The 23578-nt window shown below is 34.7% G+C and overlaps 1 protein-coding gene across 10 annotated transcripts in view; it reads right to left on the bottom strand.

The window, feature by feature from the left end:
* Positions 1-23578, bottom strand: part of NIPBL (NIPBL cohesin loading factor) — a 159580-nt gene that overhangs the window by 11885 nt on the left and 124117 nt on the right. For all 10 annotated transcript variants that reach the window (XM_080636687.1, XM_080636691.1, XM_080636689.1 and 7 more), the window contains 22 exons: positions 21353-21584; positions 20532-20683; positions 19305-19385; positions 18040-18140; positions 16204-16342; positions 15915-15997; positions 13663-13795; positions 12649-12792; positions 11798-11887; positions 11349-11563; positions 11147-11249; positions 10170-10268; positions 9921-10067; positions 8597-8731; positions 7140-7238; positions 5954-6007; positions 4597-4705; positions 3891-4027; positions 2251-2391; positions 1864-1957; positions 1599-1753; positions 1249-1339 (listed from right to left, as the gene is read on the bottom strand). In XM_080636687.1, coding sequence (XP_080492813.1) covers positions 1249-1339; positions 1599-1753; positions 1864-1957; positions 2251-2391; positions 3891-4027; positions 4597-4705; positions 5954-6007; positions 7140-7238; positions 8597-8731; positions 9921-10067; positions 10170-10268; positions 11147-11249; positions 11349-11563; positions 11798-11887; positions 12649-12792; positions 13663-13795; positions 15915-15997; positions 16204-16342; positions 18040-18140; positions 19305-19385; positions 20532-20683; positions 21353-21584 — 2734 coding nt within the window. The remainder of the gene's footprint in view (positions 1-1248; positions 1340-1598; positions 1754-1863; positions 1958-2250; positions 2392-3890; positions 4028-4596; positions 4706-5953; positions 6008-7139; positions 7239-8596; positions 8732-9920; positions 10068-10169; positions 10269-11146; positions 11250-11348; positions 11564-11797; positions 11888-12648; positions 12793-13662; positions 13796-15914; positions 15998-16203; positions 16343-18039; positions 18141-19304; positions 19386-20531; positions 20684-21352; positions 21585-23578) is intronic.

Below are 23578 nucleotides of genomic sequence, written 5' to 3'. Positions count from 1 at the left end.
CAAATTCTTGTCCAGTTAAACCAGAAAATACAAACTCACATGCCTAGAGCACAACTTTCTTCAGACTAAGCCATAACCATGAACTAAACTCATCCAGAATCCAAGGCCTATCTGCCCAGACAAGATTTTCTCATATGTACAGTTTTTGTCCTTATGAGAAAGTGAATATGATACAAAACGCTCAATGGTCAAACGAGGCGATTCTCCTCTATTCCACTCTTGTGAGGCCCTACCTGCAGTACTGTGTCCAGCTCTGGGGCCCCCAACCCAAGAAGGATATGGACCTGTTGGAGCGAGTCTGAAGGAGGCCATGAAGATGCTCCAAGAGCTGGAGCACCTCTCCTATAAAGACTGTCTGAGAGAGCAGGGGTTGTTCAGCCTGGAGAAGAGAAGACTCTGGGGAGACCTTAGAGGAGCTTTCTAGTACCTAACAGGGGCCTACAAGAAATCTGGAGATGGGCTTTTTACAAGGGCTTGTATGGACAGGACAAGGGCGGAAAAAACTGACAGAGGGTAGATTTAGACTAGATATTAGGAAGAAGTTCTTCACTGTGAGGGTGGTGAGGCACTGGCACAGGCTGCCCAGAGAAGCTGTGGATGCCCCATCCCTGGCAGTGTTCAAGGCCAAGTTGTACGGAGCTTTGAGCAACCTGGTCTAGTGAAAGGTGTCCCCACCCATGGTACCGGCGTTGGAACTGGATGAACTTTAACGTCCTTTCCACCTCAAATCATTGTATGAATGGCAGTTAATGTACTACTGCAAGCCGCTGAAATACCATGCTAATGCCTTCAGATAAAGAACCTATTTAAAAAGTTAAATAGAGTTAAAAAATTGAAACAAACTGTAATACCTAGACTATGACAACCTCTCAATGCCTCGTCAAGTCTCACAGAGCATACCCAGTTGGTATAAACTACCAGAGTTCCCTTGACTCCTGCAGACTATCTGCCCCTACACTTAAAACATTCAGTTTTTCCAGCACATTTTCTAGGTCTTCTCTAACCATACCTTATGGACTGAAAAAGAAGATTGAGTTACAATGCATTTGCATATGGAGAAAAAATAACTTACAGAAGTATGCAACCGGCAACTCTTTGACAACTTTTCTATAGCTGGTTCTCAAATAAAATATGCAGTAAACTTAGACTTTAACCAAACTCCCTTGCCACTACACAAATTCATGAGTTCCTACTGATACACATGGATCTTTACTAAAACAGCATAATCAAATCTGTAATATTTCTTACCAAGGCCAATAATAGCTTTTGTCTGTACTTCTTCATCTGAATGCTTTGTAAAATACATCAGCAGTTCCAGTACTTTATCCTTAATGTTAACCTGAGCAAAATAAAACAAAAAAAAGAGCTATTTGAAGATAAACCAGATTTTTTAATCTTTTATAAAAACACATGTATCAAAAAGAAAAGCAGAAACACCATCTTACTGCATGGCCTTTGCAAAACCATGTAGTTAAAAATCAAAAAGCTGTATTGTATCCATTATGAAAAATTAAAATCACTAGATATAATGTGCTTTCATATTAAAGTGGAACATCCAATATATCTAAGACACGGAAAGTAAATACAAGTTATTTTACCTTACTGTTGCCCTTAAAATCTTCATGATCAAAATCAAAATGCCGACACAGAGCACCAACAGTGAAAAGTGATCTAAGGAGTGCTGGTTTATTAGCAGTAAGTATTGTACTGTTTGGGTCTTCTTGGTGCTGACTTTTTAATTTTGAAAGTGCACCTACAGTAAGAGAGAAGTTTTGATCACAGTGTTTAATCATAGTGTATCACTATGATAAGACTTTCAGCCAAAACTGAAAAGTGAGAATTATGTGCTGTGATTTTACTTACCATAGTATCTATTAAAACAGGCCCATACAAATTTATAGTTCTGGGTGACCTTGTTCACAACAGCCCCAAGACAGCTCACACAATGTTGAACAACCTAGGAGCAAGAAAGAATAAATGAAAGATTTTCATGAAGTTACGTAGGAAAAAGCTATGCTGAACTAAACCCAATGATCCAATAGATGTAATGTCCAACTCCTAGATTGCTTCGAAAACCTGCTCAAACTCATCAAAATATAGCAATGCATACGAACTCCAGTAAATCAAGTACACTAATTTTTCATGGCTCAAAAGTAATCTTCATAATGAAGACAGACTTTTTAAAAATAAAAAGCACATAACTTACAACATGAAATGGAATCTATGGAATAGTAGCAATTAAAAGCTTACTGTCATGCCGTATTTGATGATAAGTTTCATGAGGTCTTCCTCAATAGTGGCAAGAAAGGTCTCACTTGGGTGCTCCATTAGCGGCACTACAAGCTCTAAGATCTTTGCAACATTGCAGATCACCATGAAATCATTCTGGGTCTGAAACAACAGTATTTATAGTGTTCAACATTTCTGGTAATTTTACCTTAAGCTAAGTATTATTATTATGCACTGATAGTTAAAAACTCCCAACTCATATAAGATATTTAGTAAAGAACTAAAATAATATTTATATAGTTTACATCTGCTATTAAATTCCATATTATTATGAAAGCTAGTTCTATTTTCTTCAGAACTTTTGGAAAAAAAAAAAAAGCATGAGCAGAACTTCATCTCTCATTAATGCTGCGACAGAACTGAAAACTTTTGGTCCTGATTCTTTTTGAGTCCTAAAATAAATCTAAGAACTTTTCCTTACACACGCACACTACATAATGCACAACACGTGGAAGCGAGTGTTATGACTCAATGTGCCTTAAGCAAAATAGATAATAATCCACACAGATGTAGGAAATACAATTAAAATTATTCACATTATCATGATTCTGTATGTATTGTAAGTGAGAAATCTATGGAAAAATATTTATGTGTTAAAGGCACATCCTGCTAGAAACTGACTTTTTTTAAAAATCTAGCCCACTGATCAGGATAGGATAATTCCCAAATTCTACTATCAAGCTATTTAACATATTCAAGGTGACAGTGGCAATTATACAATTGATCTCAACCTGTACAAGTACAAAACCACTGTAACCCCCTAAATGGGTTGCAGCAAGTAAATCATCAGAAACCCTTTCCTACACTATTTGATCAAAATTAGCTCTAGAAGTGTGTAGTAAATATGTCTAGAGAAAGCTCCAGGGATGAATGTGGAAAATGGTAGGCTATACCTACAATCTAAGCAGATAACAAATATTCTCAAGCCTGCCCTGGGCTGCATGATTCTGCTCTGCTCCTTCTGCTGGATGAGGGATTCATCAGAACCTTCATTGAGCCAACTATACTAATCAGTTAGGCAGAAAGCGCTGCAATGTTTCAGAGGCCATTTTACTGCAGGGGACAAGGTTCAACATTTTAGTTCTCTATCATTTTTGTAAGCTAAACTTCTACAGGTGAATACAAAAATATTAGAGCTAGAGAAGTAAGATATGAAGTACAGAAGAGGACAGAGCAGGACATTTTCCTTCCGATATATTTGCTCTATGTTAGATCACTCTGTCTTATGGAACCGTACCTTTAGTCTTAAGTCTGAACATTCGTATGTTAAATATTAATTATTTCTAAGACTGTGACTAGAAACTAAAACAATTTAAAGAAATTATTTCGTAACAGGTGAAAATCTAGGTCTTAAGTCCTCAAGGGAAAGAGGCAGCACAGGTTTCAGTTTCATTTGGCTGTAAAATGTAGAGGTAGAGGGTGAGGAACAGCTTAGAAGCTACAGAGATCATCAAAATCACCTAGTATCTTCTGAAACAAAGGTGCCCATAAGATAAAAACACAATTTTAATTTTTCTTTTCCTACCTTCAATTGCATCAAGTACACAAGACAGTCATGCTTATTATCTGGAGAAAAAAAAAGTCTGATTTTCTCTACTTACGCTACATTTAGTGGTCAGGTATGGCTGCATGGTCATCGCATGTTTGACCATTAGCTGGGGCCTGATTTTGCTGAATAAGAACAAAGTGGTTATGCAAGCAACCAAGCGACCAGAATTCACACCTTTGTTGTCAGAATCTGCAAAAGATTAGAAAATATAAAAAAGATATTAAGTCAAAGTATATTTTAGCAATGAAAAATACATACCTTAAACATAATTTAAATTATCTCTTTCATTATATTTCTTTCAAGATCAATACAGAATATTCCTATTAGAGAACAAAACGTTTTAACACTTACATGAGATCACAAAATATGTTAAGAAAGAAGCAAAAGTTCTTCAAAGATATCACTAGTTTTTAAACTATTTACTGTGCACAGAACACTGGTCCAAACAAGAGTTCCTATTACAATTGTGAAATATACCAATGGAAATAAAAGTTAACATATTTTGTTTTGTTTTAGTGATCTAATAGCTTGAAGAAGTTATTCTGTTTTTGTAGTTAGCTAGTGAAAATTAGAGAAGCTTTACTACTACACAGTGCTCAAAAGTTCATAATGAACTTAAAAGTGAAAAATCATTACCATCAGTTTTGTAACAGGAATTCTATAACAGTAATTTTTTGTGATAGTAATTTGATCAACCACTCTTACACTATCATATAAAATTCAAAAGATTTGAACTACTGGGTGGTAAATAATATTACCTGATAAAGATTCTTCATATTTGAGAATGTGCTCAACCAAATTGTCAACAAGTTGAGTACAGGCTTTCTTCACAGGTTTATAGGAGGCATCCTCTTCTGACTTCAACAGCTGCAGAAGACAAAACAAAGTGATTTAGTTTAAAGGGTAGCATTCATTTACATGGGATACATGCTAGTTTTATAACAATTACCACAGATACATAAGGATTTTACACTACAAAAGTATTTATTTAACTTCTCCATAAAAGTTACACGGTGATGAAAAAACTAAGCGAAGTAAAAAATCAAACCAAAATGCAAGAGAAGTAAAGAAAAATTAATTGCAATAAAAAGCCAAAACCTTTTATTGATTCTTGCATTGGGATGAAAGTTAACTTTGTGTTTAATGAAATAATACAGAAAACAATAATGTAGTCATACTTGCCAGCAGTAAGAAAGGCTTTTAAAAAGCTTAGATAAAAAAAGAACAAATTCAAAAATAATGTTGTTTTTGACACCAAGCAAAAATGTAAAACAAAGATGAAACATAGTTTATGAACATTTTAATCAGTTAACCTTCTTCCATATGATTCTGGGTACTGAAATTGTGTCCAAGAAGATCCTTTAATATCTACGTAGGATTGAGACCATATTATACCCTTTTTTTCAGAGTAGGCATTAGAAGGCTCTGGTTTACTTGTCTACCTCTTTTATGGTACTCCAGGCTAAAGTAAGATCAAACAAGGTTTTTTTGTTTGAAAATTAACCAGTGCATACTTAAACAGGGCCTACAAGAAATCTGGAGAGGGACTTTTTACAGTAAGGGCCTGTATAGACAGGACAAGGGGCAATGGCTTTAAACTGAAAGAGGGGGGATTTAGACAAGATATCAGGAGGAAGCTCTTAACTGTGAAGGTGGTGAGACACTGGCACAGGTTGCCCAGAGAAGTTGTGGATGGATGTCCCATTCATGGAAGTGTCCCAGGCCAGGCTGGACGGGGCTTTAGTACCCTGGTCTAGTGGTAGATGTCCCTGGGCAGGGCAGGGGGATTGGAACTACATGATCTTTAAGTTCACTTCCAACCCAACCATTCTATGATTATTCAAGGGACTGTGAAATAAAAACCAAACAAAATCCTCTCCAAACCAAGTAATGAGGCATTTTTGAAATAGATGATATTGAAAGACAGAAACTCATGTCAGAGAGACAAAGAGAACTGCACCAATGAAGACTGAAAAAAAGGTCAGATGGGCATGATTTAAATTTGACTACTGTAAAGTACTCCTCTTGTAGTTCGCCTTCTAAGTGTTTTAGTACCAAAATAGATATTAAAATTCTAACAATGATCATACTGTATGTTCAAAATTCATTACTTACATTTTGAAGAAGCTGTTCAAACCAATCATACCCTGTATCTCTACAAGCTGCCACCTAGAAGTATTTTTGAGAATAAACTGGTCAATAAAAAAGGTATCAGAGGAAAAATTACTTCAATACAGATGTCATCTTAGAAGATCATTAAACATGCATAGATAATATTTTCCTATGCAGTCAGTACAATGATTTTCTATCTTTGGAGATCAGAAACTTCTACGTTTGAAAAATAGTCCTCACCATTTAAGTGACTCCAGAATTTATACTCTATAAAATGCAAAGCCTACACATTCTACTGGAGATTGCTGACTCTAATGTAAGCCAAATTTTGGTTCTGTGGAACATTTTGCACATATTAAAGCACAAATACAATCTTGATTCATCAGAAATGAACACGTGTATATACACGTACATGTGTATTTTTATTTAAACAAACCAAGCGTTCATTGGTATCATATCTCAGAAACAGCTCACAGGTACTCTAGAGTGTCTGGAAAAATGCACGCTAGACTACCATTTGTGAAAAGCACGATGAAGTTTAAATCTGTAACTGCAAGTAAGGAAGTGAATACTTTCATTTGGTATTTACATCTCAGTGTAACGGATATTAAAACATCTCAGCACAGTGGTTTTTACACAACACATTTTCAGTACAAATTATTTTATTTGAAACAGATTTTGCTATTTTGGAGGTATTTAATTTGCTGCTCCTAAAAAATAGATACAATTACGCAGATACTAGTTTACCCTGACTGAGAACATAACCCTGTTTTTATTCGAACAGCATATTAATCTTAAAAAAAAAAAATGTTATTAGCTTTTGGAGAAAATTTTCTTTTAAGAGACAACATCTTACTTAGGCTTAACTATATACTGCTACTAGCAATTCCTGGAAAATGTTAAATAAAGTAGAAATTTGCTGTGGTTTAACTGAACAAGTATTCTATACAATCTGAACATAGTATGGTTCCAGTTATTCTTGCCAGCAGATCAGTGAGCATTTAATGCTTCCTACAGCCTGTTCCATCAGATGAATAATTTCGGCATATATTCAATACCAGGAGATATAAAAAGAAAACCATCTGACAATCAAATTACTGTATTCTAAAAAACTGCAGACCATATATCAAAGATACTAAAAGCATAACCAAATTTAGCATAAAATTTAACTCAGATTTGTTTAACTTACGACATCCGTGATGTTTAGTATTTTCCTTGTCATTGCTTCTTTGTCATGGTGTGGAGTTGGAGTAAACCAGAGCTTCTGGAATGTCTCATTTACTAATTTCTGAAAGGGGAAAAAAAAAAAAAAAAGGATAAATAAACCAATCTTGGCACACAGGTATTATTTCTACTACATTCATATAACAGACTTGATGTGTGCCATTCAGAAGGAATTATTCAACCTAAGTGAGACCGTTGTGGGAAATGTTATCTGAAACGGACACACATCTACTGTTAGAGAAGTTATACTGACCTCTAAACAAACTTCCATAAAACGATCACTGGGACCTGATGCTACAGAAAACAGAGTTACCACCTTCATGCATTAACCTGCATTCTGCAGGACAACACAATACGCTGAGGAGCTGATTATAATAAGAAGATTATGATTTGTACTGCATTACTAGCAGCGACAGTAAGTTACTTGGGAATTTTCAAAACAACTGTGAAAACAGGGGAAAGAGAGAGAAGTTAAGTCTTAGCCTAGCATAGGAAGTATGTTCCCTTCCAACGTTTCTGTATGGAGGAAAAAATGGAACAGAATGGGAGTGAAGAAAATTATTTCCTAATTACTTATAAGGCATATGGTTCTAAGAAGCTCTCCTCATTCATGAAAACATAAAAAATACATCGAAGATAATGCCTCATTTTTGATAATGCTGTTAGAAAGGAAAGGAGAATGAGAAGAGAAAATAAGGTCATCTTCCTTTCCCAGAAACAGCTTGGATCCAGCTGTTCAATAGTCTTCTTAGAAAGCCACTTGATGTTAACATATCTCAAGCGGCAAAAAAATATGCTGTAGCTTTAAAGTTTCAGATTTAAAATCCTACTGAGAATGTGATATCAAAATTGTTATAATTGTGTTCTTAATTACCCAATAATTTTAAACTTATTTTTCCAGATCAAACGAAACCGTCACTGTAAGGTTTACGATTTAACACAACTTAGTTTTGTGGCCTTCTGCATATACATTGCACAGAGTTACATACGATTACATAAGTAAAATTTTAGGGGAGAATAACTGGTCCACTTGAATATTCAGAGCTAATGCAAAATTAACACAGATGGATAAAAACAAATCTGGCATATATTAACAAGTCCATATATTATCAAGTCCTAATATTGACTTAAAGTTTATTTTGTCTGTAGAAAGCAGTTTAATATGCCAATTTTACCAAACCCTCCAGAAAATGACTTCTTAAAATCTTTTGTCAACAAGAATTGAAAAAAAATAGAAGATAGAAAAGAAAGAAAAACAAGTCAGAGAGCATTTCAGAAAGCTAACATATCTGCTCTAAAAAATCAGAACTGAATAAAAATAAATATTACAAAGGAGCAATGCAATACTTCTTTCTTTTGGTCAAAATATGGAAACACTAAAATAATAATAATTAAAATCCTGAAGGATATGTTTTATTCTACCTTAATGCCTTCTTCATCATTGACTCTCCGGATCATTTTCACACACATCTCCGTAATTTTGGGAAATGTCGGTTGTTCAATGCAGATATCTCTAAGTATCTTTATGACTCTTTTTCTGACACTGATACCAGTATCCTGTGAACATAAAAGCATTACACTATTGAAAACAAATCAGAAATATAAATTAACTTCTGTATTATATGAATTAATATTTGAAGATTATCCAATTTGACTTGCAAAATTTCTTTAGAAAAGGAAGTTAAAAAATTCAGGAGTGCACTTATATAACTTAAATAACTTTTACCATTTTATTTGCAACGATTTTAAAGGTTGAGTCCCCAAAATGCTGAAATGCTACCGTCCTCCGCTTATACCCTCCCATCTAAGAGCTCATGATGTTGTAAATGTACCGTTCCACTTCCTAATTCAAGAGTTTAAAAGCTAGATGTGATGATGGTTTAGCTACTATTGTTGGAACATACAAGATTTTTTGTAGATCTGGACTCTTAAGACTTCAAGTCTTTGGATAAAGGAAATAGACAAGGAGACTGACTTCGTATTACCTTATTAAAATCCTGTTGAATCTGAATGTTGGGATGAATTGCTTTATGCAAGCTCATATGCACATGAAGCTGCTTATCCCCCAAATCCTTCACGAACATGTTCTATCATGTAACTATAGACAATGAGTAGTATTTGACAGAAACCTGACATGGATGCTAAGAGCTAGTGTTATGGTACAGTTAAATTAAGACTGTATTTCATCTGACACTGTATTTAATCTGAATGCCCAGATGAAAAAAAAACCGAAAAACACACCAATAAAAACCAACCAAACTTTTAATACAAAAACTCTAATAAGAAGCCTTTTAAAACACTGAAAATAGCATAGAGGGCCCAAGCATTTTTAGTTTGGTTTTTTTTTTTCTCTTTTGGATTACAAATGGCATCTTTAGATTACTGTGCTGTAGATCTTTCTTCATCACACTACTGAACTGCCCTCAATAACCCATATCTCAGACTTCAGAGAACTGGCAAAATTCCTCATTTCACCTAATTTATGTCTTAATAATCGAATCAAAAGGAATGTACTTCTAGTTCTGATGGGGTACAACTTTCTACGTATGTGTGCCTTTTGATATAACAAACCCTCACAGGAAAAAGGTGGTACATTTTACAAGGCTGATCTTAAAAGCATAATGCTCCCCATTAAAACAGTAAGATATAATTCACTCTTGGGATCATCATTCCATATTATGAAACATAAATCAGTTAAAACCAAATTTTTCATGCCACTTATCATTAATATCACAAGCCACCATACCAATATTCTTTCGATCAGCATGTCATAATACTGCTCAGCAAGCTGAGGACGACAGAGCACAAATCTGCCAAGCAGCTCCACAGCTGCTTCTCGTACACTAGTGGAGTTATCCATTAACCGTCCATGAACACCTCGTTGCATATCCAGCTGAAAAGATCAAATGAAACACAGATTCAAAATAAGAAATGAAGACTAATTTGAAGTATGACAGAAGAACGTATGTGTATAATGGATATTTTCTTTTTTTACCCTGGCTAGAATACTGGGGTCTACAGCAACAACCTCAGACAAACACTTCATGGCTTTTGTTCGAACAGCAATTGCATTTTCACCAAGTACACGCAGAATCTAAAAGAACAAAAACAAAAATTCAACTATGTTGCAAAGGTAGTAAGTATTTCAACACGCAAAAATGCAAGCAAATAGCATGCAAACAATTCAAGTAAAATACAAGTATCTGTCTATTAAAAATCAAAATATCTTCTCAGATGGTAAAAAGATGCATGCAAGTGAAGTTACACGGCAATGATAACTGAGTGTGGATATTTATTACATTTGCTACATCTATAAGACTGGTCCAAATGGGATTTACACAGGCTTCGTACATTCACTTTGCGTGCTATCATTTTAAAATCTACTTTTGTCATTCAGTTGTGGCTTTCACCAGTTCTTTCAACAGAAGAGTTGGATTTAGGCACTGTAATTTTAAGAATGGCTCTTAATGTATGTAGATCAATGTAAGTAACACAACCTAAACCAGTACTGCATGCCACCATGCCAATACGTTAGTGTTCTCTTTCCAGAGAAAGGAAAGAAATTACACTGGTCAAACAACACCTTCCAAAGTGACAGTAACATGCACTGCAATTAACTGATGAAGCTGGCTTGTATTTTCTAATCAAACTAAGCTCAGTTTCATGAGTTAGCATTACCAAACGAGCATGCCATGAAACTGTGGAAGTGCTTACATATAATCACAATTTTGCCATACACAGATGGGCAAATAAAATAATGCATGTACAATCTGACATACAAAATGCATGCAAGATAAAGAAACAAAATTACATACGTCAGAAATACTGAACATGAAAGAACATAGTGTTATCATGGCCCATTAAATACCTGTTTGTGCTCAACACTGAACAGACATGGCACACTACCACAAAAGTGTTTTGAATCAGAAACCAACTATGTTTCACTCTACTAAAACTTCTGGCACAGTTTACCTGTGTCAAATAAATATCGAAGCTCTGGGCAAACGGCCTCATAGAGGCCAAGTAGCGAACAATCAAACATGCATCTTCATAGTCCACAGTATCAGAATTCATCCTGCAACAAATTCCATTTGTTAATTAGGATATGTATATAAAAAATATTTAAAATATCAAATGCACTGCTAATAAAGAAATAAATGGTAATGAAACATACTTTAATGTACTGAACTGAGATGGAGCAGTTTTAATGATGCTGCGAAGAAACTTTTTGCGACTTTCTGCTCTATGCATGATCTGTCCTGTGGTCTCAACATCTTTTGCATGATGAGTTCCTTCAGATGAATCCTCATCCTTCTGAGATTTAATTGCTTTCTCTGTCTCCATAGTTGTATCACGGAACCACTGAGCTACGTAAAACTTCCGAGAAAACTAGAGAGATATAGCAGGATGCATAGAAAACAGAAAAGGAAAATTAACAGACTTATAAAGACATTAAGTGAATCTAATGCATCAACAATATTTTGGAAAACATGATCAACAGTATATGTGTTAGGGTGACAATTTCATTAAAGCACTAATATGCACAATAGAAAATCACTTCATTCAGTACACATTACTAGAACTGTTTTCATATACACTTGACACCAGAAAGCTGAAATTTACCACTAATGATGCATCAGTTTCTGTGTTCTCATCCAGATAATCAAGTAAAGCCTTTTGCAGCTGTTGAATTTCATCTTCTCCTCCTGAAACCTTTTGGAAGGAGAGAGAGAGATATAAAACAAAATACTGCACAGTGATAATTATAACCTGAAAATCTGCATGTCCGCATATAACATACACTGAAGTCAGTTGCTCTGATAATTGCAGAATGTTAACAATTTTTCAATTACTTATAAACTGCATGGAGACTGAAACAAATTAGACAGTGGCTCTAAAGTCTAAAAAAGATTAAGAGCAGAAAGCCTGTTTTTAAAACAGACTGATTTGATTGATTTTCATTCTATGATCTTGTGTGAAGACCCTCTGTCACAGAGGGAAAAAGAAGGGCTGAAATCACACAGAGCAAACCAACACAGGGTTTAAAATAGAGAAGTCACCATTAGCTGACTTACCAATATTAAATACCAAAACAGTGAACATTTAGCAGTCCAGAAAAAAATGAATAGCATCCATATGAAATACACAAGCCCACATTTTTAAAAGGACATACAGAATCTGAGATTTTCTCATCACACTATGTACTCCACAGCACGCAAATGCATACACTGCTTTGATAATTGTTGCCGCCCTTGTGAAGTTAGACAGCATTAGCAAAAATGCAAACATGAATACGCACTCTCTAATGAAAAAAATATGCAAGTCCCATTAAAAAAAAAAGGAGTGTATTTCTTTCAGAATTATGAACAATGAAGACTAATTTTCCACAATGCCTCTTTTTGAAACATCTTTAAAATTTTCAAGATTTTGAATGGATACATCTCAAGTCAGCTGTCATTGGATCTTTCACACACCTGTTTAAGGATTCTTGCTATAGATCCTTGATCCATTTTGCTAGTGACTGCATCTTTCCTCAGTCTTGCAGCTACAGTTCCAAGGTAGTCAAGTGATGCAACTCTTAATGCCATTTCTGTAGATTTGTTACTGAACTGATGAACCTAAGAAAAACAGAATAAACTGTTAAAAACAAATAGTTATGCAGCTGAGATTCTTCTCAGAAGAGACTGCTTGACCTTATTAAAATTCTACTAATCTGCTATGCTGCATACAATTATGTAATCTACTATTACATCACAAATACACTATTCATTTTACATTACTCTTTTCCTTCAAATACGTCTGTTAGTACTATCTCTCTTCAAATATGCTTGTTAGTTTTGTGGGTTTTTTTAATATGTATTTTCATAAATAAACTGGACAACATGCAATAGCATCGATCTTAAGCACTATAATACAATTTCCTCATTATTCACAAAAGTATGAAGAAAGCTACATTTCATCAAGAACAGGATCATAAAATATTTTCCAAGAAACACCTCATACTGAAGGACAACTATCAGGGAACATGCTGACAAAAACATTCACATTCTGTAATTATAAGTAAATGCTATTACTGGTAAAAACCCTAATTACTTACTTGTTTTAAGGTTCTGTGCTTAAAGGTATAGTCTAGAGAAGATATTTAACATGAATAATTACAGCCATTAGTCTGACTTTACTCCACACGAATATCTACACTTATTAGACTCTATACGGAGGCAATTTTCACGTTGAAAATGTCACGGAATAGTGGAAGTGGGTTTCTGTGAGGAACTGTATACATATGATTTTTAACAAGTTCCATATCAATGATTCCCTAACCCAAATTTTATTATTTACATATTACATAGTAGTGATACACGTAAGAAAATCCCTAAATGCTGTATGTGTGCCAACAATCAGAAAGCATTCTTGTAGTTCAGCTGAAATGAGTCTTCATTGTAGTAAGAAGTAAATTTATGTAATAGTTTAAAACAAGAATCCCTTACCAATAGCCTTCCTAATAAGCTAAGTAGCAACTCTGCAGCTGGCCATTCCGGTTTATTGACTGTGGAAAGAAGATCTTGAATGAAGTTCTCAAACAGCGGTCTGTAATCTTCTTCCCCTTGTTTACTGCCACACCTGTTTAAAACCAAATGCATTCTGTAAGCAAATTTAAGAGCCATTAAAGCTTTTTTGTCTGATGTAAACAAAAGTAATCCTAAGTTAAATTAGAAAAACAGCTTTCTGCAATTCTAAGAAATGTGTCTGAAATGTGTTCTATTCATTTACAGAGAAATAATTAAGTTACCACTGCAAGTTGCACTGCAAGTAATGCAGCTAATTCATGATAGTAGAATTTTGTTCCTAAGATTTTTTCATTTATTGCTTTGAGTTAAAGTGTGTGTTAAATTGGAGGGACAATGTACATAAAATTGTAAAGCTCAAGCTGGCATGGGCTGTTTATATTCCTTAAGCTTGGTCTAATATATCTGACAGTGATAAGATGTCTCAGTATTTTGATCCACAAAGGTTAAAATCAGTATGCAAAAAAAAAAAATCAAAAGATAACATACCTGATAGAGTCTCACTTACATGTGGCATTCCCAACTTTAAGGATACAAGAACTATGCAGAGAGACTACTAGATGGCTATTAAATAGCCTTTCAGCTCAAAAGTAGAAATTAACACAATAAAAACCTCAGAACTTATTCTTAGAAATCCATCGGTTACTCAGGCATATTATGTTTTCTTTTAATCCCCGCTGAGCTATTATTGACATTCCTAACTTTAGCTAAATGAAAGTAATTTTCGGGTTTTTTATATCTTTGTTGTCCTGATGACTGAATGAATATGGTTTCACCACTTCAATATTTACTTGGCCTTCTCTTCCAGGCTTCAGATGAGTAACAGGCCCCTAATAAAGGGATCCAACATGAACTATCAAACAATATTCTTAAATGTATAAAGAACTCTCTAAAGAATTTCTGTTCCACATTTTTGTTCAGACAGGTATCTCTCCAAGGGCAGGCCTCTGAGGGTTCTATACAGTATATTGATATATATATATAACTTTATAAGTAGGTATTTTTAACAAGAGGGATTAGAGATGTGTGCACGTCTATGGGAATATGATATAACAGGTATCACAGAAAATCGTGGGATGACTCCTATGACTGGAGTGTTGGAATGAAAGGTTACCAGTCTTGTTCAACATCTGTGTCGGTGACATGGACAGTGGGATTGAGTGCACCCTCAGCAAGTTTGCTGATGACACCAAGCTGTGTGGTTCGGTTGATACACTGGAGGGAAGGAATGCCATCTAGAGGGATCTTGACACACTTGTGAGGTGGGCTGATGCCAACCTTATGAAGTTTAACCATGCCAAGTGCAAGGTCCTACACCTGGGTCGGAGCAATCCCAGGCACAGCTACAGGTTAGGCAGAGAGGAGATTCAGAGCAGCCCTGCAGAGAAGGACTTGGGGGTGTTGGTCAATGAGAAAATGAACATGAGCCGGCAGTGTGCCGTCGCAGCCCAGAAAGCCAACCGTATCCTGGGCTGCATCAAAGGAAGCGCAACCAGCAGGTCGAAGGAGGTGATCCTGCTCCTCTACTCTGCTCTTGTGAGACCTCACTTGGAGTATTGTGTACAGTTCTGGTGTCCTCAACATAAAAAGGACATGGAACTGCTGGAACAAGTCCAGAGGAGGGCCACGAGGACGATAAGGGGACTGGTCCACCTCCTGTATGAAGATAGGCTGAGAAAATTGGCGCTGTTCCTGGAGAACAGAAGGCTGCGTGGAGTCCTCATAGCAGCCTTCCAGTATCTGAAGGGGGCCTACAAGGATGCTGGGGAGGGACTTTTCATTAGGGACTGCAGTGATAGGACAAGGGGTAACAGGTTAAAACTTAAACAGGGGAAGTTTAGATTGGATCTAAGGAAGAAGTTCTTTACTGTGAGGGTGGTGAGGCACTGGAATGGGTTGCCCAGGGAGGTTGTGAATGCTCCATCCCTTGCAGTGTTTCAAGGCCAGGCTGGACAGAGCCTTGGGTGACATGGTTTAGTGTGAGGTGTCCCTGCCCATGGCAGAGGGGATGGAACTAGATGACCTTAAGGTCCTTTCCAACCCTAACTATTCTACGATCCTATAATTCTATGATTCTATTTATCACTGCAAAGTAGTTAGGTTTGTGTTAAGGTATGACAGACTTTACTTGAAGTTGGTTTCATCAGTACACTAGGGAAGGCAACATTACTTACTTTTTAAGGAAAATAGAAAGGAAGTTTTGTGCTGTTCTCATGGCTGTTTCATATGAATTAGTAATAAGCACATCTTGATCCACCTAAGAATAGGAAGACATATTTGTCTATTATTTTAGCATACACAGAAATAGGATTCCAGATTAGCATTTCTAATACACAAAAAATTTACAGTAGACATGAATTTGTAATATTTGATTACCAGAGCACCATAGTAAAGTATTATACCTATCAACACACAGTCATTCCTGCACAAAAAAAAAAAAAAAAAAAAATTACAATATCTTACTTTCTTGTTTGATTCCTCCTCTGAGTTAGAATCTTTTTCTGCTGATGGTAAGTGCACCACACACTGAATAAGCTGCAGAACTAGTGCTGTTACCATCTGAATATACATAGGCTCTCCATCAGTGTCACTGCTGTTTAACCTGTTAATAAGAAAGGACAGCATGAACACTAAAACTAAAGAAAAGAAAAAAAAACCAAACCAACAAAACACAAGCCAAAAAACTAAAGCTTTTTGATCCTAAAAAGTATCTTTCTAAAATTATTACTACAGCTAGAAATATGTGCTCTAGACATTTATCTAGTAATTTGTTTCTCTCTTATGGTTAAAACAAATACGAAAGTTTCTTTTCAGGCAGAAGAGATGAACTGACATAGCCTCACGATGGGCTATCAGAGTATCTGTGAAGCTTAGCAGCAGAAAAATCTACAGGAATATTTAATAAACCAAACACCTACATCCTAAGGCACTAATAAGGATTATAATGCATAAGGCCGTATCAATTTCCAACATAACACCAAAAAAACTCCCCAAACTGCTGCCTTAACAATGTATTTTTACTTTTATTAATATAAATTACATATATTATTATATATTTATTATATATTATTTAACGTATATGAAACCTGCAACAACAGAAAATAGTGACCATGACATGGACTGACTTCTGGGAGAGTCCACATTTCTCCCATGAGAAACAGTATGACATTTACTACCCTTATACACATGAACACCATCTACTGCTACCCTTAACAACATGGAAAGTTGATAATCCCTGACGTATTTCTCTCCAGATTATCAAATTACCTACTGGGCACAACACAGATTGTAATTATCTGTATGAAGTTATCTTTGACTACTTTTTGATCAGATTTTGTGTAAGTTGTACCCTCCATGTCTATAGCCAGTTAGAGAATGCCCTTTAACAGACCAGAGTTAGGACTACAGATGAAGAGTGCAGTCACTGTGGCCCTGAAATAGTGATTTCCTTCTGGTACAAATCCTAATTCAAAGAATGTATACCTACCATTTATGCTTCTATTCCTACCACCCTCCCATTTGCTAATCTCTCTGACATCTATAACCAAAGCAATAGGAAATACTAGGAATAAGCACTTAAGTTAATGGGTCACTGAATTCAAAGTCAAAGTTTCAGTGTATTTTTTTTTCCCAGATATTTCCTTTTCATCCACCTGGCATTGGACAAAACATTTAATTGACTATTTGAGTATCTGCGGGCAAAATGTATGCAAGCAAGGAGCAAAATCAACACCAAACCCAAAAGTTTTAGAATAATTTAAAGTGTTTCAACCTAAATTTCAACTGAAATATAGTTCAGGTCAGTCCATCTCTCAGACTGAACCTGAACCTATACTATTATTCTGAAGATACACTGAAATCCAGTGGAAGTGTTTAAAAGACAGTTACAGTGAGCAGAGTAGTTCCTAAATGAAATTCATTAAAAGAGACACAAGACTGATTTCCATCCTTGAAAGAGTGCTCTGTAATTTCATACAAACAGAACCAAAGCACTTTTTAACAAAATAACTCTGAATGCACACTAACATTACAGTCATTTACATCCTTAGACAAACAATAAGATATTATTTTTGTAAGCAGGCACAAACATGATAGCATAAGGAACAGTGATTATTATGACACATCTATCAGGCAATTTTGTGCTCTTTTTTTTTTTTTTTTTGAAATACCAACTTGCAATAAAATACAGCTTGTGGAATCACAGACTTTTAAAGCTGTTAATCCTGAATCTGAAAATCCTGTATCTACAAAATTGTAAATGCTGCTGTCTACAAGTTATTAACCCATGTCAGAAATTACCTGAAGTTTCTCAAACTCCTCTTGCTAGTTGGTAGTCTTGCAAGGGAAGTGAAAATTTCTTCTAGTATTAGCTGCCTATGTTTTTCATATCTGGAGAACACCTATTTAATAGTTACAGGATTGTTAGCAAATTATTACACAAAATACATTTGTGTAATACATTAAATATAAATACATTTAAAAAATTCTTCAAATACATTTTAAAAATTATATTTAAAAATACATTTAAATACATTTAAAAATGTATTCTTAAATATTTCTTAAATACATTTAAAAAATATATGTAGAAACATACATTTTATATGATGATTACATGAACTGTAATTAATGCGTACCTTGTTTTTAAGGCATTATTTTGTTTTTTCAAAACAAGCATTTCATTAAATTTTTTTTCAAATCTAGATTTTTTGAAATATTCAAATAACATGAATGTGTGACAGCTCTTGAAAATATTGTCTATTTTAAGAATTTTTGTCAGTGGTAAAATCCACTGCACAAGAAAGTCAAACAGCATAACACTAAGCTTTCAGACTCTTGTCCAGAGCAAAACTCTGTGGTAACATAAATTACATGAACACATGTGGCGCTGGAGAGCACATTTGAGAAACAAGTTTTACTTCATATCCTAAGCTTTAATGTTTGCCTGAAGTGACGCATTCTTTCAATTTACAAGGACAAGATAGTAGACTTTTCCTCTCCTTTTGTTTAGGCAGAATAATGGAGTATATCATCCATACAAAGATGGAAAACTCCCATTTTAAGAAGCACATCTGTGTTATGCTGAATTCTTTCAGAAACAGTATTTCATCTGCCCTGTGGATTTTTCACGTAGCCATCTACGTGAACCTCATATGGCTATTTCCACATATGAGGAAACAAATTTATTCTATTACACGGGGTACCCTACCAGTTCTATACTTTATTCCATTGAATAATTTAAAATCTTAACATAGGAAATAAGGAAAACCACATTGCTAAGATTCCTTAAGACAAAAACGGACAGGTAAGAAGAAAGGGCTTGTGTTTAGACTTTAAATGACACAATCAAAACTAAGAAGTTCCTTCCTATAGAGTACTCTGCAAACAGGGGCAGCTCAGGCAGATTTAATACTGTCCTAGATTGTGATATTAAACTGTAAAAACATTCAAGAATAACATTAGTTCTAATCTCAAATTCTCTATCAGACAGAAAATACAGCCCATGTAAATCCCTAATAACTCTAAGCAGCACAGGAACATGAAACCGCAAATTAAAAAGTACTTACTGCTGTCACTAACTTGATGGCACATAACTGTAGTTCACTGACATTTTCTACAAAGAAAGGTGTTATTCCCATAGATGATACCTATTGATGGAAATAAATTGCTGTAAACATATTTGACTAACAAACTTGTATTTATGCAGTTTCACAAGTAGGTTATTCATTCAGCATGTAAAGTAGTCAGCAAGATGCATTACTTTCAAGTAAAGTTATAAAAGGATATTAGAGCACAAGTCTGATGAGAAATAGTTGAAGGAACTGGGGTTGTTTAGCCTGGAGACAAGGAGGCTCAGGGATATCTCATGACTCTACAACTACCTGGAAGGAGGTGGTAGCAAGGTGGGGGTCAGTCTCTTCTCCCAGGAAACAAGTGACAGGACAAGAAGAAATGGCCTCAATTTATGCCAGGTGAGGTTTAGATTTGACATTAGGAAAAACTTCTTCATGGAAAGGATTGTCAAGCATTGGAACAGGCTGCCTAGGGAAGTGGTGGAGTCACCATCCCTGGAGATACGTGAAAGATGTGTAGATGTGGCACTTAGGGACACGGTTCAGTAGTGGACTTTGCAGTGTTAGGTTAATGGTTGGACTTGATGATCTTAAGGGTCTTTTCCAACCTAAATGCTTCTATGATTCCATTCTATGTATGACATAATTCGATTGCACTCATCAAACTATTAACTTTAAATACCAAAAATATTATCAGTGATCAGAAGAGATGCAAAACATTAATACCACACAACCCCCTCACCAAAAATATCTAGAAAAAATAAGTTATTTTATCTTACAGTTTATAGTGCTGAAACTATAAATCACCAAGTTAAAGCATAATGGTGATTTATATGCTTTAACTTGGTGATTTATATTTTGTTATATATAGTATATATAGATGTGCCACTTTGGGATATAGTTTAGTAGGGGTCTTGCCAGCATTGGGTTAACACTGATCTTAAAGGTCTTTTCCAACCTAAATGTTTCTATGATTTTACATTTTAATACATCAGGTTAAACTTTTCTTAAGTGTACAAGAAAAGGCATTAAAGATCTGAACATTAAATGCTCTCTCCTGTGGATTATCTACTACACAACAAACTAGTCACTCTGATGTCAGTAATTTGAAAGTTTATACCGAGTTCATACTTTGTGTCACTGAGACAATCATTCTTCATATTCTGTCTGGGAAAATAAAACCCAAACATTCTCAGACAGAATTTTTCTGATAAAGCTTACCTGAAGAATAGTCGTATCAGTAAGAAGCTGTATCTCTAGCAACTCTGACAAGCTGCTGACAATATCACAAACTTTGTTATACAACATCACTATAACTCTTTGCTTGTGGGTGGAACACTTGGCACGTTTTGCTTTTGAGCTTAAAACACCACCTAGAAAACAAAAATATCTTTATTAATTTTTTCAACGTTTCACATGAAATACAAGAAATATGATCTTTCTAAAAAGTGTCCTCAGAAAACTGGATAACTACAGCCTTGCAAGAGCAATTGCTCACAGAAGAAAAACTATGTAGTAGCATCAGCTGGAAAGCAAGAATTTCACGATACTGATTTTTCATAATTGCTCTAAATTCTGGATCCAAGGTTTTTGAAAAGGTTCTTGCAGTTGGATATCTGAATCTAAAGGTATGTACGCGACCACAAAATGTTAAATGCTAAATAGGTTTCACTGAAATAAATCATTATATACACAGAGATAATGTCTACAAAATGAATCATTCCTACATATACACAGAAGTTGAACTTCACACAAACTTCTAAATACCTTAGTCTAAATACTTCGGTTATACTGATATTATTACAGCAAAACAAGATTTTGCATGAGTTAAGTTATTCACAGGACACATTTAATTCATTGTTTTTTTACTCCATACTCCATCATCCTCACAATGCTGTATGTGATATGGAAGAACTATCAGTATAAGAGTTGCATATAAAAATCTTATTCCAGAAAATCATTTCACTCCATCATCATGCAGTAGATGTGTTTTGGTATTTTTTAATGTGAAAAGATTTTAAAAAATTTCTTAGCATACTAACCACCATGAGGATCCACTCTATAAACAGGATCATACTGAGGATAGAGTGTGTTCTGCAAATGAAATTTTGTGTATTGAATAACCCTTTCTATTACGTCCTCAATATATACAGCTTTAGGCATATTTGGTGATGTCATAATATTGATAGCAGTAAGACAAGCATCAGCAGATTTTGTCACTCTTTCCATAATAAGATCTCTCCATAATCTCTCCTCATCTTCAGTGTCATTGTTCTGTAATAGACAAGAAAAACAGGATATTGTGAAGAAGTAAAATTTTTATACTTACCAAGTAAAAGATAATAATGTTAAATTAATATACTTACATACATGCATGTATAAAATATTTTATTTCCTTTTGGATACAAAACCAGTTTGTTTTAGAAATCAAGTAATGTTTGTATTACCAGCAATATGTTTGTAGTATGTCTCCCTAAGCTACAAGTCTTTAAAAGCCTCACTGTATTTTTCTGCTAGAACACAAAGAAGCTTTCTGTATATCATTTGGAACTTCCCACTATGAAGGAAGACTGCTGTACCTTAAGCAAAATCTAAACTCATTCATCCAGAGTTTTCTTCAGTGGCCTGTGCACACCAGGTGCTGCCTTGATCAGTCTAATTTTTGCCACTAGAGGGAATTCTTACACAAAAAGACTGTTACAAGTTACATAAAACTCTTAAGTACACAATCTTCTCTGCTTCAGTGGCCAACCTATCAATGGTTTTAAAACATTTCTTATCAACTATGTCCATTTAGATATAGCACAGGGCACAGAACCTCTGTATTACTGTTTGTCCAAGTTACAAAAACAAATATGCAAAAAGTTAATTATGACTATCCAGCAGTACTTAAATATTGTAAAAACATTATTTATAGCAAAACTAGGTAGAATTTTTCATAGCTTCTCTGGTGCAGATATAACTCACAGAGAAAAACAGCCTTTCTTGCCTGTCTGACATGATAGTTCAAAACTGTTGTCTTTCCTTGTAAAAATAAGAGCTTGGTGAAACCATATCAACTTTTTTCCCTTTGGGGTAAGAGAATCTAAAACAGTATCACAATGCATTATAAATATAATATATGTAAAATAAACAGAAATCTGAAAATCAGGAGATCCCTGTGAATTTCTTGCATAGATTGGTTTTAAGTCATTTGTCCTTACTCAAATGTGGCTTAAAAAAACCCCAAAACTCCAAGTAGTTTTAAATATTTTCTTTTTTCTTTTTTTCCTTCATTAATTTTGGAAACTAGAAGAATACACAAGTGCACTCCTGCCTCTGGAAAACATCTTCACATGGAGGTAGGATATCTTCACTAAAGTAAGCTTAATCCTTAGTAGAGGTTTTCTTTGCCATAATGATTTGAATCATCTTCAATACATTTGAAGAAAAATCTAAAACTTTTTTTGGCTAAAGAATGCTTTTTTTTTCTAATCAAAGCTTTGTCTCTGAATTGCAATAGTTGGACAATTTAATTCACTGCTTAATAATCCTGAGTTTTGGTATAAAAAGCTAAAAAATTTATCACTTTAAAGCCATTTGCATAAAGACTTTATGACAGTGAAATAGAGCAGGCAAACTATCATTTCTTTTTCTTTTCACTTATTTTTCATATTGTTAAAGACATTCAGAACCATATAATGAAACTTTGAAAACCCTACAAACTATCTAGATGAAAGTATTTAGGTACAAATAATGTGTCTCTGGTTTTTATTTGCAAGTTCAAATTCTTCCTTTTGAACATAAATAATTACCCTCTATTTATGCAGATCAAACACTTTTTTTTATAAAACTCAAGAACTCTGTTCTTGCTAGAATATTATTTTGACTAGCAAGTGTAGAAATAAATATATGGCGTGCAATATCTCATATCGATCTCATTAAAACTCTAAATCCCCATTTATTTTAGGTGTATCAGGAAAAAAATGGAAAAATCTTAGACTTCCTGATAGTTTTGTTTACATTGACAATTCTACCTTTGCAGCATAACAACAGACCTAAATAAAGTTTCATTTCTTAATGCTCAGGAGAATATGCTCTTTGTGAAACCTCTAGTACATCTTTCATTGTGTAAGAGATGTTTTATGCACACGTAGTGAAGTAGCAAAGAAATGACCAATGGTGCAAATTGCACCAGTTACTATGAATATTTCAGGATCAAACTATAATATTTAAAATTGAAACACTCCCCCCTCCATAGTTTCTCCCAATACACCTGTTAGTTATTA

Source organism: Psittacula echo (assembly GCF_963264785.1).
Source record: "Psittacula echo genome assembly, chromosome: Z".
Classification (NCBI taxonomy): domain Eukaryota; kingdom Metazoa; phylum Chordata; class Aves; order Psittaciformes; family Psittacidae; genus Psittacula; species Psittacula echo.
The sequence above is the reverse complement of the archived record's forward strand: the minus strand, read 5'-3'. Positions and strand labels throughout refer to the sequence as shown.